The following is a 20,731-nucleotide window of genomic DNA, read 5'->3' on the forward strand; positions in this document are numbered from 1 at the left end:
CATCCTGCAAGTTTCTGAACTTGAACTCTGGTGGCCAAAGGCAGTATTACATTCAAGTAGACAAAACGGAATAAAACAGATCATTTTAACAGGAAGGAGTTTCATAAGGGGAATGTCCATTTCTACGCATTAGATATACACAAATATCCATGAAATGGTAAAGGTCTGAGGCTGACTAAAGCATGCCCACATGTGATTTTCTACTGTTGAAGATGAACCACAACAATAAGTTTATAACAATTTGTTTTGATAAATGGCTTGTTTTTAAGTTATCGATAAGTTATATTGGTCGCCCCAGTAATCCTGCAAGAACAATGAGAGTTTTGCCCTGATTCTTTGATAGACAACTGAAAATAATGCTTCAATACAAAGGTGGACGTTTTGGACCATAATTCATAATTAATTTCTCAATAATTACTTGGAATTTAAAGCCCCAGCTCCATTTTTGTTCCTGTACAGTAGGTAGTAGGAAAATGTACATGGTAAATGAAGTGATTCTGTGGTACAGGTCCACCAGCCTGATCCATGTCCCATTGTTTATGCTTTGTCCGAAGTACTACTGAGCACCGCCTGAAACAAACTTCTGAAAGCCCTGAACCTTCATGGTTTTTCAGAAGATTACGATATGTAGGAGGTGCTTAAGGTACTTGCAGGCTGTCCCGTCAAAACAAGCATAGCTCCACACACAACTTGGGCAGCCGTATCTCTCCCCCTGCAGCTCCACTCGCCTTGACTTTTTGAGCTTGTCGCATAAACTCAGTGTTTGAACAAATGCAAGGGGTCTTTAGCTCCTGAAAACCTGAAAAGTGGCATGAATGTGATTTACTTAAATTCAAGGCCTTCACTTGTAGAGGTCTTTAAAATGTTACCCCGGTTTTCTAGTGTGAAATCACTGTACTACACGGAGAATAAAAATACTGAAGGTGAGTGGGCTGCCCAGAATACATAGATGTCACATTGACTGTATTTGGGTACACACGCATATCCCTTTGTTTGTGATACATAGGCCGTATATGTGTTTAACCCACTGAGACCTCCTTGGCACTCTGGCTGCCTAATTCAGTAATGTCTTTTCATATGTATGCACGCTCTCTCCTGCTCCCTGCTGTGGTTCCATTGATGCCTGGGCCATGGTATGGATTGCCCCGGCCCAGCCTTGCCTTGCCTTGCTACGCTGGTACACGCTGATAAGTCTGCATTGTTTAGACTGGGTGGGGGTGGGGGTTGGGGGCGTCGGTAGGAGCAGCTGCATAGACAAAGACCATTTCTACATGGGTGAGATACCGAGATCCTGCGCTTGAACGTCACACAGCAACAACGACACATTCAAATGATATTGTTATTGACATATTATTGTACATTACTCACTTAAATGCATAAAGGTTTAGTCAGGTAATTTCAACACGCTCTAGTAGGGGGGGGGGGGTGACATGGCCAGTATGTGGTGTTCATCTACTGGTTTTTCTGGTAATGTCGTTTGAAAAATGTTAAGTACAATAAAGCCGTAAAACATCAAAATGTTGCATTAGCATCAATTCAAGTTAAGGGCTTCCCACAAGCCACCAGTATAGTACTGATCAATTCTATAATGTTGATCAAGGGTGTCGGATGAGTGCTGATCAATGGTGTCTCTGTCCAAGGGATACCAGACAGGTATTGATGGATGGTGTGTGTATCAAACGGTTATCAGACGGATATTGATGGGTAATGTGTTTTGTTCCCAGCGGCATACCGTAACCTGGGCCAGAATCTGTGGGGCCCCCACCGCTACGGCTGTCTGAACAACGTCCAGGTCAGCTGCGTGGTCTCTGGTCCTTGTGCTGCCCACAGCCTCCTCATTACCACCGAGGGCAAGCTGTGGAGCTGGGGTAAGTAGCACGGTGCAGTAACGTCACACAGGAAAGACAGTAGAATTTCAAGTTGATTGATGTCAGCGTTGATGTAAGTGTCTGTGGAAATTTTTGAAAATTGATAGGTTAATAACTTGGCCGTTTTTGGACCAATCCCATAGCTTTTGGCAAGTGAGATTTGAATATGTCCACTAAAGAAGAGCACATTGTGTACTTTTAATAATGTGAACTTTTTTTTAGTTCTTTCATGTGCTCAGTTTCATGTGCTCATCACTGCTTGGTGAAAAAGACAGTTAAAATATCAATCGCAATTATTTGTGAGACAATAATCGTCATTACAAAATTTCACAGTCCAAGGCTAGAAAGGGACAAGCTATGCAAGCTCATGCAGCACTGATGGGTGAAATTTCTCTGGGTAAGCCCCAACACATTACTTAGATTGAATATAAGGCAGTATTTTACCAAGAAAAGTTGCATTATGTAGCTTTAAACTAAGTTACACAAGTTGCTGTCAGAGGAGTGTAGCCATGTTTGAATCCAGAGGGGAAAGAGCTGTCCGTGTTGAGCCGTTGCTTCTGGGATCCTCAGGTCGTAATGAAAAGGGTCAGCTGGGTCACGGCGATACCAAGCGCCTAGAGGCCCCCAAGCTCATCGAAGCCCTGGCTGATCATGTGATCGTCGCCGCAGCCTGCGGGCGCAACCACACCATGGCACTCACAGGTAGGCATCAGTGTGATCGTCTTGACTACCAGAGGGAGTTTCTCAAAAGTTATTTGTCAAATTCCCATGACACTGGCGGTGATAATATTTCGTTTAACTTAACATTATCATGTCCTTTTGTTAAACAATACAATGAGATTTGCAATTGCAATTCTCATTGCACCGGACCTTTTGATATATTGGTAACATCAGTGCACAGCTTGTGAAGGCCAGTTACATGCTGGTGTGTTTGGTGACGTGCTGGTGTTTCCCCAGAGGGTGGCACTGCATACTCATTTGGAGAGAACAAGCTGGGCCAGCTTGGCCAGGGAAACCAGACTGATGCCGTCCTCAGCCCAGCACCGGTAAGCCACCGCTGCCATTTCTAACAGACACTGTAAACTATGGAAAAGCCTGTACTCATAAGGATACATACCAGAATATCTTCCACATTTTTGCTGCTTGTTTTAGCTCTGCTCTATTATAGTGGTCAGTAGAATAGGGTTCAAGAATCTCTCAAAATTACATGGATCTTGAAGTACAAAAGATGTAATATAATGGTGGCTGCAATATGGGCATTTTTACAGTACACACAATCAGTGGATGAAGCACTTGAGTTTGAGAAGTGCCTGGGACAATCACATCCCAGAAATAATAAATAAGATTGGTCAATAATCCATACTTGCCAGCCACCATTATATTACATCTTTTAAGGTTACAATAGCACAGCAGGTAAATATATTCTTACAAGATTGTCTGTTGCTGGAGAAGGATTTTTATTTATTGAATGCATTCAATCAAAAGGAAAGTGTAGACTTAAAATTTAAAAAGTTATATTGTAGGTCATATCTACATTGCAGTATCTATCTGTTAAAAAATAATTTCTGTTGTCCATATAACTGCTTTTCACACTAGACATTTTATTGCCCTCTTGATGATCAAGTCTCTTTCACAATTTGATTGGTTTTATTGTCGTGGCCAGTATACTTGTGTTGCCAAAGCACTCATGGATGCTAATACATGTTCACACAATATGTACAGATAGTACAGAACAACATTGATCAGAAAAGACAATCACACACGAACATTTCAGGGATTACAGATAGTTTTTTCAGCAATATTCTGTTTGAACAATCAATATTAATTTGTCACTGTTAGTCCAGACATTGTGATTTTAGATATACAAAGTTCCACATCTAATACACTTTTCATCTCTTCTTAATGTGTTAGTGCTTGGAACCACTTGATTCTGTCTCTGATGGGGAGATACTTAGCATCTCATCTTCAGTCTCTCTCTCTCTTTCTGTTAATGTTAGGTGATGTGTGGGTGGGAGCTTGTTAAGTTTTTAAGATGATTTTAGTTACCGTCTGTTTCGCTGTGAGATGTCTCATTAAAAGGACATTTCTCTCGCCCCCACAGATTTCATATAATGGCCAGCCGCTGGTGAAGGTGGCTTGTGGTGCCGAGTTCAGCATGGTGGTGGACTGCAAGGAAATCTGTACTCATTTGGCTGCCCAGAGTATGGACAGCTAGGTATGCTCGGAACAAACAAGCAAATCCACAGCCTTTGTTGAAAGTGTTTAGGGAACTCTGCTGTTAATGAACAGTAGGGGGGGGGGGGGGGGGGGGAGTGTTAGTACCAGTGTTGACAGCAGATGCCAGCTAATGTTGGAGGTTGGCGGTTCATTAATTCTTATAGCGGTGTGCATGCAAATAAGTGAAAATGTTCTAGTAAAACAAAAGCTCAACTTAAAAACTTAAAATAAGGCTTAAAAATAGCTCCTCAACACTGTAGCCTAGCGACCACATTTCATTTCTATCTTTTTAAGTATGATGTGTTTATGGATTATGATTAGGGTTGGGTATCATGGGTATTAGGATTTCACCGATTCCGGTGCCATTTTCGATTCTCTTGTTGATCTGATTCTTTATCGATTCCTACTGTATACATTTTCAGGCTTAAAGGAATAGTTCACCCTAAAATGAAAATTAGGTCATTATCTACTCATTCCCAGCCAGCAGAAAATCGGGTAAGTTTGTTAGTCCATACAACAGTCCCGGAGATCCCCGGAAGAAGTACATTGCAGCTTTCTCCAAAACAACTGAAGTTGCTGGAGACCTGTCTTCAGACTTCAAAAAATAACCATAAAATGGCTCCATGTAGTCTCTTCCAGGATAATCAAAGTTTCCTGAAGCCAACAGATCCCAAAGTGACTTGAAAAGACTGACATTTACACCATAATTTAGCTGAAATTGCCACTTATTGCACTTGAACGACCCAATAAAGTGGTAAATGCACTCTACCCGTAATTGCAATATTTCCGACAGCACTTGAAGGCAGCATCTGCTTGCTACCGTAGTGACGGTTCCTATCTTTTGGCTTCCAAAAATTTTGTTTTTGGGTGAACTATTAAAATGAACTATTAAATGATATTTTAATATCACTGAATACATCAAATTCTGCTTTAATATTGGTGCATTAACCAAGCCCCCTGGACTTTTCTGTTCATAGTGACTTGGTGTTAACTTAATCTTATATGCCCGTTTCATAAGTGCAGTATGGCCCCCCTATTGGTTGAAGACTTTTTTTCCCACTCTGAAATTGTCTTTGACTGACAGTATGATTATGATGGGATAAGTATTAAATACCAACTCGTGAATATACCCAAAACTTAGATTAGATTGACTAATTAGTATAAATTCTGTATTTTATCTTTGAAAAATTGTATGATATGGACCCAGGACTCTTAAGCTAGCCCTCTGATCTGTTTTTAATGCAGGACACAACTCTGATGGGAAGTTCATTGCTCGTGCCCAGCGCATTGAGTTTGACTGTGAGCTCATCCCTCGCCGGGTTGCCATCTTCATCGAGAAGTCCAAGGATGGTCAGGTGACGCCAGTGCCCAATGTGGTGGTCCGAGATGTGGCCTGCGGGGGCAACCACACGGTGAGGAAACAGACTCTTTTTTTCTACTTTTATAAAGCTTAATGAAAACACTGGGGAGAGGTAAAAGAATATCCTAAAAGTCACAAATAGGGTTTGACCAATATGGCTATTTGATATTCAGTATCCTAAAATTTGGCCATTCTTATTAGGGCTGAACAATTAATCGAAATTTTATGGAAATCGGAATATGGCCTACTGCAATTTTCACATCGCAGGAGGCGCAATGTTTGTTAAAGGTGAAATGTGTCAAAATACCATTTTAAATGAAATATTGTGGTGCTGCAGAGATGTCCTGGCCTACACATCATATTCTACAGACTTAAGAAAACATCTTTGTTTGATACAGAATCCTGCAAAAATCACACCATAATCATTTTAATACGTTTTTCAATGAAAATGAGAATAATGATGTAAAAATGATCGCAATTGCAATATCAGTCAAAATAATTGCAATTAGATATTTTTTCAAAATTGTTCAGCCCTAATCTTATGCCAAAAAATGTAAATAAATTTCAAGTGTTCCGTGTTTGCACCAAAGATCAGCCAATAGCAGATAGTAATTTCAGTAGATTGCTTTTTACCGTGAGATGTCAGACTTTACGCAGATTTGCGTTTGGGGTTTAGTTACTTTTTAAACTAGGTGTGAAAAGTAGTTTGTGTGTGTGATGAAATGCCTATAAAGGGTGTATTTGTTTCTAGCTGGTGCTGGACTCCCAGAAGCGAGTGTTCAGCTGGGGTTTCGGTGGTTACGGGCGTCTGGGACACACCGAGCAGAAGGACGAGATGGTTCCCCGGCTGGTGAAGCTGTTCGACTTCCCTGGACGCGGTGCCGCCCAGATTTATACTGGGTACCAGTGCTCCTTCGCAGTCAGCGAGATGGGTAAGAGGGGAGCGCGACACGGCACACATTTGTGTCTGTAGAATTTCTTTCACCATGTAATGAGAGGTTCATTTTTAATTGTCTCATTGATGTGCTGATGCAGTGGAAGTGTATGGGCTTCAGATTGATGATCCTAATATGTTTGATAAAATGGCATGACATCATCGTAAGCGTTGGGTTGAAGGCTCTTCATTCTCAATACCAGACCTTACCACTACCTTATGTAGTTGATTAGCTGTGTGAGTACTCAAGTAGGCAACAGTTGACATTAACCATGTATTGCTTCCTAAACCTGTCCATACTAAGATATTATCAATACAATAAATGAACTAATTGGTGTGGCAACCGCTGTTATCAGGGTTCCTACCCAGGTCTGGAAAAGTATTAAAAATGAATTTGATCATATCCAGGTCTTGAATAGTTTGGGAATTTGAAAAAATGTCTGGGGAAAGTATGGAAAATGTTGCGGTTCAGGTCCGATACACACATAATTCTAGCTTTTATGTTTATGCCACTTTGAGTCCACAGTTTTTGTTGATGTGAAGAATAATGTTCAGATAGAGGGACGCTCTTATTACCCAGCCGCTGTCAGCATGCATTATATCAAATACCCACCAAAATCAAATCCAGTCAAGAACATAGGGTCTGGGAAAAATATGGAATTTTAAAATGGAAACCGTGTAGGAACCCTGCCAATCATCTCACATATTGTGATATTTGTCACTGTGAAGAACAATCTATACAGTGATATGATCTCGTTAGCAGGGGCAAGATGTCTATCTGCCTAAATCATACTGAACACCAGACAAAATCTTCAAAACAAATCAAGGTCTGGAAAAAGTATGGAATTTTTGAATTGAAAATGTGTAGGAACCCTGTATTATGTATTTTGGAAGTTGTAGATTTCTCATCAGCCTTGTATTTGCAGGAGGGCTGTTTTTCTGGGGGGTAACAAACACTTCCCGGGAGTCGACCATGTACCCTAAAGCTGTGCAGGATTTATGTGGTTGGAAGGTTCGCAGCCTGGCATGTGGGTGAGTGCTACAGATTTTTGTTGGTCTTCTTATCTTCCGTCTGTGGCTTGGCAGGTTTATCTGCTTATTTAGTATGGAGGACATTTTATTGTCTTGCCGGAAAGGAAAACTCCACCCTCAACCCGATGTTCAATGCATTCCTGGAGTTAATTTGTGAAGTGTTGTAATTTACCTTTTTCCCACGGAGCAGCCGATGGCATCAGGAGACAAATTCAGGTCAGACAGTCAGTCATACACCTGTCGCTTCACTAGATGGCCTCTAGAGGGCGTCGAGGGGGCGTCTAGAGGGAGTTGGCCTCTCATCTATGGGCTAAAAGCCATATTCAGTCCCACACAGAGATGGTTATTCTAAAGTGCTGGCTAACACTGGTATCAATAAGTACTGTTTTGTAGGGCTGGGCGATAACTCAGTATTATCGTTTATCGTCTTTCAGTGGAATCATATCGTGATGATATGAAGATATTTTGATATCGTGACACACATTTCTGCTGTCTGAATTGATGATGACAAGCAAATTTCACTTAAAAACTCTCATAAAATGAGGTATGGTAGGAATATTATTTGAAAATTTCAACATTCATTTGATTATTTAACGTGATTTTGCATATGTGAGCCATATCGTGATATATATTGATATCGAGAAAAATCCTTATGATTATCATGATATTGATTTCAACCATATCGCCCAGCCCTACTGTTTTGCAGCACTTGTCACAAATTAACTACTGGAATGCATTGAACATCACAGATCGTTAAGTGTAAGAGTATCCAAGGCTGGATTTTTCTTTCTTAGTTCTTAATTTCTACATTGTGAAGCACACACCTGGCCACAAAATATTATGAATCATTATATATTGCTGTAATGCACTGTCAGGTGAGTGGTTAAACCATCATGCTATATTTTAGAGCTGCCGTATGTTATCTTTGCTTTTATCATGCAACTTAACAGTATGCCAAAAGTAATTCCTCAACAAGTGCCAAATTGTGAAAATGTGATTACAAGTATTTTGTTTGAATTGAAGTTAGTGGACAATTAAAGTGCAATTTGCTACTCTTTCAACAGGAAGAGCAGTATCGTTATTGCGGCAGATGAGAGTACGATCAGCTGGGGACCCTCACCTACCTTTGGAGAGCTGGTAAGACCCGAGGCTGACATGAGGCCTCAACTAGGGTTAGAGCCATATATGGGGCCGATATGATATTGTCCTTTTTAAAAAATGAGATCTGGTCCAGTCAGTGTTGTCCACCTCTGATATGATGGATATGATGCAGTGTGATCGATTGCACATTTATTGTAGAACTGATTATCCATGGGAAGCCTTTAACCTGAATTGACTGTAATGTGACATTTTGATCAGATTCCACAAAATATGGGTTTCAGTGCAGAGTGTGTCCCATGTTCTAAATGCTGTTTCAGAGGCTTTTCCTGAATACTGAATACTTGTAATTTCAAATTTAAAGATATTGAATGTTGATACAAATGGCGGCTATTGGCGACTTAAACCCAAAAATATGTCATCCTTCAAAAACTCATCAGTTGAACCCTCCACTTAAAGTATCTCACATAATGTCCTGTTGTACGAAAAATATGACATTAACTGACATTATCCTTATCAATTGTAATGCAGTCATTATGGTATTTTATGTTGCGATACAGTCAGGAGCTCAGTAGTTGCTTTGTTACAGGGTTATGGAGACAACAAGCCCAAATCCTCCACCACTGCCCAGGAGGTCAAGACCTTGGACGGGATCTACGCTGAACAGGTAAAATTTGCCACAAATGGAAAAAAAAACTTTTCAATAAAATCGATTTTTGGCATTACAGTCGAGTTCTTTCAGTTTCAGAGAAAATCATTTAAATATTGATGAGCAGGAACAGTTAAATGTAGCAGTTTACTTCAAAAAGTATATATATATTTTTATTCATTCCATTGTACATTTTATGTACCACTTTTATATGCAGTATAGCAATGATGCTGCTGAAATAAATCTCAGAAAGACTGACATGTGATGTGCATTGTTTTTGGAAATATGACTCATGATATACAGTCTGTAGAAGTGTATGATTCAACTTTTTCCCATGGTCTAGTGTTAAAAAAAGCAAACAAAAATCACAATAAATTGTAATATCGAATCGCAATACTAATATCGTCCCAGCCCTATTAAAAAGTAGCATGTTGCAGTTTTAAGCAGCGAGAATAGTCATTTTGAAAATGGAACAGAGTAACTTATTGAGATGTGTGTGTGTGTGTGTGTGTTTGCAGGTGGTGATGGGTTACTCTCACTCTCTGGTCATCGCCAGACAGGACAGCCAACAGGAGCAGGAGAAACTGAAAAAGCTGCCAGAGTACAACCCCCGAACACTTTGATCGGCCCGCAAAAACCCCAACAACCTCTCACCTTTTTTTTCCACCTCTTTCACTTCAGCAGAGGCCAGCGATGCTCCTCAGGAAGCATCTGCATCTGTTAAGTCACTGTCGGCCATGACGGTGTACTAGTGGGATGGTTGAGTTAAGGGGGGAGGGGGGGGGGGAGGGGGGGTGAGGATGCACACATTTCTACTACCAGCAAACTGGCTCAACAACAATTTGGACATTTGAAATCAGAAAAAAAAAAAAAGTGCCGCAGTAAAGGGACTGGACTGGACAGGACAGTTCCTCTGGACCAACGGTGTCTGTCCCGGGTCTCACACAGGACGGTCGAGACATCTTCACCTCCCACTGCTACAAAGAACCAGCAACAAATTCCTCAAAGCACTTCACACTCTCCGGAGTTGTGCTTCCCAACCCCTCTGCGTTTTGTAGTTCATTCAATTCTCCTGTTTATTTTTCTCTTTTTTTTATTTTTTATATTGCAGTTATTTCAGCTGATCTAATTGTCTCCCACACATTTCTGGGTGCTACATCAGGACCCTCAATCTTTTTCCAGTGAGGGATTTTCAAAGACCAACACTCCATATCTGTGCCTTTTTCAAAAGTGTACTTTCAGGATATGGATTTACCAATAGTTTTTGATGTTCCAGACGATCCAGTTGTCTGACTTTGTTCATATGGCAGTGTTACCAGGTATGTTTGCTGCTGCCACGAAAATACAATCAGGTTTGGGACGTGATGTTCTGACTTTGTGCACTCCACTCATTAATGTTACATTCCTTTTGTTTTCCACTTAAGTCTTAAGTGTTCGCATCAAGGATGCACACCTCAGTCCTTCCAAGGCCATAGGTCTTCTTATCTTTGTCTAATTTGAGTACTGTTGGCTATTCCAATGCTTAAAGCGGTTTCAGGACCAGGTCAGAATTAAATCTTGCAGAGCCATTTAATGCACTGTCTGTGGAAATGGTTCAACATTGACCAAGGTGTGCTAGAGCAGGCATGTCCTATTTTTTTCCTACCTGTACTGCATTAATTTGTTATGCTGGTGTATGTCTCTGGGTTTAAAATGTTTTTTCATTGAAATGGTAATTAAAGATTCATGTAAACTGGTTTGTTTTGTTCCTCAATTCTCTATTTGTCAGACTTTGTGCAGGACTAGTGTGTCAGTCATTATACTGTAAAAATATCCAAACAAGTCATTTATTGTATTTAGTCTTGTTTATCTTAAGATATTTTTCTTAAAGGAAAAAAATGCCAATAGGGTGAGGCAATTACACTTGTTTCCAATGCAAATCAATTTAGTGACATTTTCTTGACACTGGTAGAAAGCAGATGAAACTGCATTAAAGTGAAATGGCCTCAATTTTAAGATGCAATACTAGGCAAAGAGACTTGAAAGTGCAGTGTGTCTATTCTCATTTTTCTTGAATTAATATCTTCAATGCTAACTTAATTAGTTCAGTCTTAAAGAGGCAGACGGCAGCCGGGATGCAGTGGAGGGTAAACCCACCTGACTCAGGTTATCCACCTTTATAGGCTGAAAACACATAGTACATCATAGAATCAAATTGCTGTAAATTATAAAATTGGGCTATTTTAAGGATAAAACATTTTTCCTGAAAATATTGACTCTTGTTTATATTGGTGTTTTGCATGATTACCAAGTGGAGATTTGCCCTCCATTTTGGTGAAGCTGCTGGTTCACTGGTTTTGAGGGAGGTCTGACAGGTCCAGGGACAGATTTAAAGCAGCACGACAGAATCAACAAATATTCCTTTAGGCCCTACAATAATACAATACTAAAATGTTTAAGGGGATTTTAAAACAGCACTATGACATCAAGGTAGCCAGCTAACCCAAGCTGTGTTACATATGTATTTAGCCAGTGTCTAGGCAAACTGGCCTACAAGACCCATCTGTCGTGTGATACCCCAATAAGTTACCGATTCATTGCAAAGACCACGACAAAAAGTTGTACTCTAAACAATTTATTGAATGTACAAAATCAGGCAGATTTTCAGTTTAATCCTCATCCTCTTCCTCCTCTTCGTCCTGGTTGATCTGGAAGTATCGGAGTTCGTAGCTCTCCTTAGTGTTGGCCACAACGCGCAGCCAGTCACGCAGATTGTTCTTCTTCAGATACTTCTTGGTCAGATACTTCAGGTATCTGCAAACAAGACATAAGTGGGTTTCAGATTCACTTGGCTGTATCATATAAAACCTCCTTGGGCTATATGCCTTTCAGTAATAAGTGGGACACTAGCGACAAGATCACCGCCTGCCAATTCTGATTATTTTTAAAACATTCGGACTTGATGCTTTTTAGCAGCTTTCTACACCCATTACAATCAAAATCCCAAGACTGTTGGTAAATGTTGGAGCTAAGGGTTTTCATTTTATTTTCTTCGATCGGTCAAATCAAATTTTTTGCATCCTTAGCACAGTTGAGGATCCAGTCACTGCTGATATTCAGGCTTTTTGCTTGGTGCTAAATATCTAACTTCAAACAGGCAAGTTACTAACCGATATGAATGACCCTGGACACAAACAAATATTACTTGGGTCCACTCAACAAATGCATAAACATTGTAGACTTGGCTTTCAAAACAAGTGGTGACTAGAAATCCCCAGACCAGCAGGTACTGCTGGCTGACCATTCAGAAAATCTACAGGTAAAAACCGTGTTCCAAATCTGGTGTGTCAGTGTAATGATGGAAGTCAGTTTCCTATAATGAGTTCATATGCATTTCCTGTTGCCTTGCTCACTCAGTTTCAAGTTTTTGACTAAGGTACAGATGATTTAGTTAAACTTAAGTCCCAGCCTGTGTGGCCTACTACTGGATATACACATTTGGTGAAGACTGACCAGAGGTCACAGAATCATATAACCTTTATTTTAGCTTCTCTACAAAGTTTGCCCATTACAATGGAGTTGATGATTTTACTGATTACACCAGACAGAAGGCAAAAAATGATTTTGAGGCAGCGCAAATGCATGCAACGTCAACGGAAGGAAGTGAACATAACTTCATTCTAATACTACATTTTATTTGTATAATGCTATTCTAAATACTCAACGACGCTTTACATAATACACGAGATGCACAGGAAAACATGAATGTCAACAGATGAATAAGAGAATGAAAGATTTTAAATATTAATTATGGCAAATAGTACAATCGAGAGAGGCGAAGGACATGATCATTTAAATCAAAAGACCAAGGGGCCAAATTAAATCAGTTTTTAAAAGGTGTGTTTTAAGGGATTTTCTGAATGTGGAGAGTGAGTAAGAGTCTAAGACAGTGGTTCTCAACGTGGGGTCCGGGGACCACCAGGGGTCCTTGAGGGAGTTCCAGGGGGTCCCCAGCAAATTGATGAATTGTTCACCATTAGTTCATTCACAAGAAGTTAACACAATTACAGAATGTAGAAGAATGACTGTTTTGATCATAGTTTCACTGTTGTCTCTATCTAATGACAGTAATGTAATTCTGGACAAAATCATATCTAACAATAAAAATATTCTCAGATTTGGGTCCGAGAGACAAAATCTCATCAAATGGGGGTCCGTGGCCCTAATGTGGACTAAGTTAGGGGTCCTTGATGTGAAAAAGGTTGAGAATAATTGTTAAGATATTCAGCTGCTGTAGTAAAGTGAAAGCCAATCATTTGCAAGCAGGACTCTAGCCAGGCACCCGTAACCCCCCCCCCCCCCCCCCCACCCCTCCACCTAGTATTTACAGCAGGAAAAATGTCCATTAGGTGTTTGTGACCGATGACATCTGACCAAAAAGTTTATTAAATTCCAAAGTAGACACTGGTGGTGCTGCTGCCTTGCCTGGAGTAAAAGATAGAGTGTTGCTGTACTGGTTTGAACACCACCATTGCTGTTTTTTTTTCCTTTACTGGACCCACTCAATAAGCCCCAACATATGCTGCTGTCCTATGCCAATATTTATTAACCTTTGGCATCACTTGATATCATCAAGTTTTGCCATTACAGTATCTCAGTAGTACTGAAGTGCACCATATTTAATCTGCAATTCAATTTTATCTACTGCATATAGAAATGATAAGCAACTCTATTGAATAACGACTGCTGTATCTAAAGAGTGAATTTGTCCTGGTATACTTTGCATCAGATGACAAACGTGGCTCAACTGGTGAGCACTGGATTTATTTGGGGAACAGACTTGATGGGAGCGAGCTCACCTTGCCCCTCTTAGACAATTGGAGTCTTTATTCCTTCTCAGATTTGTGCCCTGCTGATGAATGTCAAAGTCAGACCAGCAGGTATTAAAAACAAGTACATGATTCGGGATAAACGGTGATCTATTTGGCTCTATGAAACGAATAAAAAAGCCTAATGAAAGCATAACAAGCCATCACTGATCTCAATGGGATAAATAGATACAGATTAAACTAAAAACAGCCAACCAGAAAAGGGGGAGGGGCTTAAACACATCACCAAGAATACTCACTCCCGGGTCCAAGCGGCCAAAACTACGGATGAATTTTGAAGGCAATAAGGAAGTGGCTGAAAGCTGCAATTCCTCTACCGACCACTAGAGGCTGGCTCCAAAAAGACTCCAAATCCCGCCCAACTCCATGCAAGTCAATGGGACCACAGCTCAACTTCTCACTCAAAATATAGTCAATACATTTTTTCGACGAGCGGTCTCTAATAGCTAATTTCACTTTATGTGTCCATATGGTGATTTTCAAAATAACTGTGTCAGTAACGGGAAATAACGGTTATAAAATGGGGCTGTTTTCCTAGTGATTGACAGGTCGCCTGTCCAGTGATCGACAGGTCGCCGATTACGGACCAATAGCAGGCGGAGCTGCGGGCAACCCCCGCCTTCGCTCTGGCTGCTGTGATCAATAGATATAGATGATCAAAATAAAGCCAATCCGTAAAGAGGGAGGGGCTTAAATGACATCATAAATTGATGAGAAACTCTCTCCCAAGTCTGACAAACCATCGGTCATGTCAATGTGACTTTGGGATCATAGATGATCAAATAAAGCACAATTTTTCTGACTGAAAAAACTGCTAATTGGGAAAGAGGAGGGACTTAAATGACATCACTGATAGGAAACTCCCAAGTTCAATGAGCTATCACTCATTCAGGATCAATAGATATAGACCATCCAAAAGCAGCCTATTAGGAAAGGGGAGGGGCTTAAATTACATCACTAACTGACAGGGTATTCTCTGTCACTCATGTAAATGCGACTTTGGGATCAACAGATACACATTTCAATGTAAGTTCAGGATCAATATATCCAATCAGGAAAGGGGGAGTGGCTTAAATGACACCACCATGTCAAGCCATCAAACAATCACTCATGTCAATGCAAGTTCAAGATCAACAGATATAGATGAAAACCAGCACAAATGTTTTCAGGGAGGTTTCAGGGAGGCATCTAACCAACATTCCCAACAAAACATGAGATCAAGTTAAACCGAAACAATACAGACAAGGGTTAAGTTGTAAGAACTACTATCTCAGAAATGCTAACAGTGATAGAAACTGCAGCTGATGGGTATCTGCATTTGTTCAAGCAATATTTGTAGCAAATAAACAATCTGTTTTTGTGCATTATACAGTTTCCCACCTTGCAAATTCAAAAAGTTCTAAAGACTGCAAATCATGGGAGCTGGACACCAGGCAGCTGTTCAGCGGGGGTGGGAATCTCACCATTCAATTCACAATTTGATTTAAAACAGATTCTCAATTCAACACGGTTATCGACACTATTCGACTGACACACTGATTCTAGATTACCATTTTGAATTATGTGCCCACTTGACTATAGTAGACATTTGAATACATTCCAGAGAAAAACAATATACATTACATATGATCAAACTAGAAATAACCGCCTCGCGGTTGTACGCCTCCGCCAATAAACTTTATCATCAATAAGCTTTTATCATTGCAAGGACAGTCCTTATATATTGAACATATATAATTAATGTGATTATTAGGTCAACTTAAAGGATTTTGGTGTCTGCAAAAGTAAGTGACAGCACTTCCACCATTTTTGTAGAATGACCCAAGATGGTTTTCTCGGCTACAGTGGTAAGCAAAACATTATGATGTCACAGTGAAGTTGGCCTTTGAACTTTTGGATTTAAAATGCCATCACTTCATTTTACCCTATTAGACAGTTGTGTGAAATTTTGTCATAATTAGCGTATGAATTCTTGAGTTATGGCCAAAAACGTCTTTTGTGAGGTCACAGTGACCTTTGAGCACCAAATTCTAATCAGTTCATCCTTGAGTCCAAGTGGACGTTTGTGCCAAATATGAAGAAATTCCCTCAAGGTGTTCCTGAGATCGCGTTCATGAGAATGGGACGGAAGGACAGACGGACGCAAACATAATGTATCATAACATAAAAACTGAACCTTGAGTATGTTTGTGTTCAAAATTTCTCGACACTACACTACTTCATTCAAGAGCTTTACATGCCTCCAAGTTGCCAGGAGCGCTGCTCTCCAGGGCAAACACGATCTCCAACAGCTGAACCCAAAATGAGATTAAGACACATCCTTTCAGCACAATAAACACTCACACTGTAAGGGGACCTGCCCGTTTCCAATGTCTGACTATCCACTGTCTGAAACTTGCATATAACATAGTTATTTGAACTAGCATGAGTTAGTTGGCAAGTAGACCACATGTACTCTCTGATGTTGCGTTCAAGTCATATGGGATTTTCTGTAAATACAAACTGCTGATTGTTCACATCAACCTCCGAGTGCGAATTACAAGCAGTGCATGTGGGTATTTTTGCGGGCTCCAACACCTCCTCCACCTGGCATCATAAATTGTGGAAGCGTGTCAACACAAGCTGTAAACATAGCAGAGAATGCACTGATGTCGGCAGTCCAAGGTCTACAAAATAAAAAGTATCAGCTGCATTCACACTAATACAATCAGTGTGAGTGTTTTCTTGTTGAAAAGACGTTCTAATGGTTTTTTGGGTTGTGCTGTTGCAGATTGTGTTTGCTGCCCTGTATGTGTGTGTATGTATTGGAGAGTAGTGCTCCCTGCAAACTGGAGGTATGTAAAGCTCTTCGGCGAAGCGATGAAATTTCGACACAATTAATCGTCATGATGCAAAAACTATGAAAATAAGGCCCAGGTTGAAAATAACCAGAATTATCTTTTAAGAGCATTTGTGTGTTGAACTAAATGTTAACACTTCCTGTGATTAAGGACTATGCACTAGGAAAATCTGTCATCTTGTTGAGTCGCGCTGTCTGCCTACTCCCACCTTAGTCTGACCTGTTCCTACCTTTCACATCGCAGGTACTAAAGTGTAATTGATTAAAGCGGTGATTCTCAACCTTTTTCCCCTAATGTAGTCCACATTAGAGCCACAGACCCCCATTTGATGAGATTTTGTCTCTCGGACCCAAATCTGAGAATATTTTTATTGTTAGATACGATTTTGTCCAGAATTCCATGACTATCTGTATTGTAGGTAGAGAGATAACAGTGAAACTATGATAAAAACAGTCATTCTTCTACATTCTCTAATTGTGTTCACGTCTTGTAAATGAAATAATGGCGAAGTTTAACAATTCATCAATTTGCTGGGGACCCCCTGGAACCCCCCCTCAAGGACCCCTGGTGGTCCTCGGACCCTCCGTTGAGAACCACTGGTTTAAAGTGTAATTGTTTTCTTACCTTTTGGAGAAGGGCACCTCAGAGGATACTGTTATCTTGCTCTTACTCCTCTCGATGGAGACCACACCACCACCCAGGTTGCCGGCTTTCCCGTTCACCTTAATGCGCTCCTGAAGAAACTGCTCCTGGAACCATTAACATTAACACTTGTAAAAACGCCACTGACAGCCACTTATCAGCTGTTACTAATGTCCCAACGTTCATCGTCAATGGCTGAGAACAGCGTGTGTGTAATGGACTTACAAAGTTTGCGGCATCCATAATGCCATCTTCAACAGGATGGGTGCAGTCCAGTGTGAATTTCAGGACCTGCTTCTTCTTCTTGCCACCTTTGCCGGTGTTCTGCTTCTTCTGCTAAACAGAGCGCGACAAAAAATATTTACCGGACTGGCTGGTGAAGCTGGCAAGTCCCGACAGGTAATGCTCACTCACATGGAGAACGTCACGCCAAACTACCATATAAAATTCGGGCTTTCTAAAAATGTAAAGCTGCCTTGCTTGTCGACGACATTTTATCAACCGTTAGAATCCGCTCTTCGATTCGGAATGCATCAAATAGCCTACATCGTCGCTCTTATTTTAATGTTTAGAACTGGTTCACCACTGCTCGCTACCGCCGTCCACGGTGTATTTTGATGGAAGACGGCTGTGGGAAAGACATGCGACTCATTTGGTCCATTAAATGTATGCCGAAATTACGAGAACTATTCGTTAAAGGCCCTAAGTCTTCTTCAATGAGGTGCGTTTGTTTTCCAATAAGCAAGGCAAAATTAACGTAAATTATCAGATTTCCGAATGGAGTTTAACCTGACATTCACCCTACACGAGAGAGAACGGCTGGCATCAGTTACGGCTAGGTAACGACTAACGACTAGACCCGTTGGGACTGGCACAGCAAGCATACTGTATAATCTAATATAATATCGACTGCTACTGACATCATCTGTGTCAACTTAGAAGTTAAGCAAATCATGCTGCCATGCAACACAGGATGGCTAGGTAGGTTAACAACGTGGTGAGCTACCTAGCTAGCCAAGATATTTAGCAGCAGGCCCCACAAAAAACTCACTAACTAAATGCTCACACAAAGTTTCAAAGCACGACACCAAAACCTGCATACATTTATTTACGAATTTCTACATAAAATTCCGACGGGTTTCTGATGTTTTTACGTCGGAATAACAACAGTTTTGGTGGGTTTACGAATACGCTATTTTACTTACAACAGGCGCCATGGCTGAGAAGCTAGCAGAAAGGAAGAGCGAACAGTGCGCATGCGTGACATTTGGCTGTACAAATCAAACGCCGATTAATTGATTGAATCCGTGTATCGGTGATTGATTTCCAACTGAGAACAGGATTGTTTTCCCAATAGGGTACTCTTTAGTGCATGTACAAATGTCTAACATTACAACCTACAAATTAATATTATTATTACATAGTTTAAGGAAAGACTTGTAATTTTTGTACAAAACAAGTGACAATTAGATTTAGTGTGATCTACTATGGACTTGTGAATATGAAATTTGCCCAATAGACACAAAACCTTGATTGTATTATCAGTGAGCAAAGTACTAAGAGACAATAGGCTACTGCTAAACAGTAATTGGTCCAAAGCGTCATTTATGTTCATTAATAAATTCTAATTTATAAAAATAGACAATATTGACTGAAAATTCCAAATCTTTCCACTCAAAACTAATACTTAGACATCCTGTCCACCATATATGCAAAAGACTGCTATTACATACCTCTTTAGTGGAAGAAATAAAAAAAAATGATGTTGACCCATGTAAAGCATCTTGACAGGAAGTTTCTGTCTGAACAGTCAGACCACTTCTCTTATTCCTTTTTTGGCAGCATTAGGCCATTTTGGGTTATGGCACTCAATGAAGAAGAGTATATACCTACAGTTTATCAGTTTATTTATCATCCAAAAAATCTATGAGGAGTGTGAAAAAGAACCCCTCCTCATACAGTGAAACTGGTCTGAGGTTTTCAGACCAAATGAGTTTGAAAACCATGAGTGTTTTTGAGTATGAGTGCTTGACCAGGAGTGTTTGAAGGTGCAAACTCCTTAATTTTATCCCTGAATTTCCATTACATCAGCATTAATTATCCATTAAAAAATAATATATAGGTTTAAAAAAGAAAAAAGAAAAAGTAAGGTTAGTATCATGGGTTTATAAGGGATTTATTCATAGGTTGATTCACAGAGACACTAGTAATTATGGGATTTTTCATGCCTTTTGTGCATGGTTTACAGGTTATTAAGTGGAAATGAATGGGAAAAGTTCCTGTCTCCCTGAATTTTTCATTAAATTAGAAAGTAAGGAGGGTGTTTAGGAGGTTTCAATGGGATCTCCTCCATTAATAACTCCCATAATTAATTTTCAGGGTGAATTAATGTGAATTAATGAAAATGTAAGTTATTTTAATATATATTTATAAGGGATTATTGGTTCGTAGAGAATGGGCACAGTTTTTTACCATCAAGTCCAAGTCAAGTCCATGTCATTAATGTCAAGTCTCAAGTCTAAATATAAAACAGCAAGTAAAGTCAGAACAAATCAAGAGTCCAGTATCAATTTAATATCTTAAAGAAAACTAGATTTCTAGGACTTTTCAATGCAATATGGTTTTAATAGGATAAAAACTTGGTAAGAGCATCATGAGTTTGATTTCTGTAATCTGTATTGTGTTTCTGTGGTGCATGTGTATGTTACGTGTTTTTACTACAACCATGATGAAGCCAAAGGCAAATTTCCACAAAAGTGGACAATAAAGTATCTATCTATCTATCTATCTTTCAGTTTCAACTTCAATAAATTCAATCATTCCATACAAATTCAGAAAACAGAATTTAAATTCAGTCGTCTGCTGGAACAAATCTCATCACTTTCAATCTGAGTCATTTACACAAACACAAGATCTCAAGTTAAGACTTTAGAAACCTTTTCAAGTCATCAAAGTACAAGTCAGAGTCAAGTCCCAAGTCACCAGAACCCAAGTCAAGTCTCAAGTCTTCTCTTCATGCATCAAGTCTCAAGCAATTCCAACTGTGACTTGAGTCAAGTCCAAATCATGTGACTCTAGTCCCCACCTCTGCTATAATCCCATTACATAATAATCTGTTCCTCCCATACCCAATTATGTATATCTATATTTGCATATCCACCTTATTGCTGGTTCTACTGTCATATTTATGAAGTATGTCATCCATGGTATGTAAAAATCAAAT

General features: G+C 39.9%; 2 protein-coding genes across 4 annotated transcripts; one reads left to right on the forward strand and one right to left on the reverse strand.

Annotated features, from left to right (window-relative positions):
* The first annotated feature begins 1,130 nt into the window (after positions 1–1,130).
* rcc2 (regulator of chromosome condensation 2) lies at positions 1,131–10,894 on the forward strand. Its single transcript, XM_071543273.1, is given in 12 exon segments — positions 1,131–1,275; positions 1,725–1,868; positions 2,439–2,570; positions 2,826–2,914; positions 3,970–4,036; positions 4,039–4,083; positions 5,331–5,497; positions 6,197–6,377; positions 7,306–7,411; positions 8,476–8,548; positions 9,099–9,176; positions 9,677–10,894. Coding segments are annotated over 12 exon segments (1,332 nt in total). The 3' UTR covers positions 9,782–10,894.
* Positions 10,895–11,756: 862 nt separating this feature from the next.
* On the reverse strand, positions 11,757–18,758 carry LOC139664445 (large ribosomal subunit protein eL22). Of its 3 annotated transcripts, none has more exons than XM_071543276.1 (4): positions 18,714–18,758; positions 17,734–17,844; positions 17,491–17,615; positions 11,757–11,951 (listed from the first exon to the last, which is right to left on the reverse strand). In XM_071543276.1, the coding sequence occupies exons 1-4, from the start codon at positions 18,723–18,725 to the stop codon at positions 11,807–11,809; spliced, it is 393 nt and encodes a 130-aa protein (XP_071399377.1). In that variant the 5' UTR covers positions 18,726–18,758; the 3' UTR covers positions 11,757–11,806. The 3 variants fall into 3 exon arrangements, with proteins under 3 accessions (XP_071399377.1, XP_071399378.1, XP_071399379.1); XM_071543277.1 differs by having other exon boundaries at positions 17,734–17,841; positions 18,714–18,745; XM_071543278.1 differs by having other exon boundaries at positions 17,734–17,838; positions 18,714–18,725.
* Between the last annotated feature and the right edge of the window lie 1,973 nt (positions 18,759–20,731).

The sequence above is a fragment of the Centroberyx affinis genome, unplaced genomic scaffold (assembly GCF_046629955.1).
Source record: "Centroberyx affinis isolate AG114_WGS23_722 - 3 ecotype Tasmania unplaced genomic scaffold, CSIRO-AGI_Caff_v1 ptg004278l_1, whole genome shotgun sequence".
Classification (NCBI taxonomy): Eukaryota; Metazoa; Chordata; class Actinopteri; order Beryciformes; family Berycidae; genus Centroberyx; species Centroberyx affinis.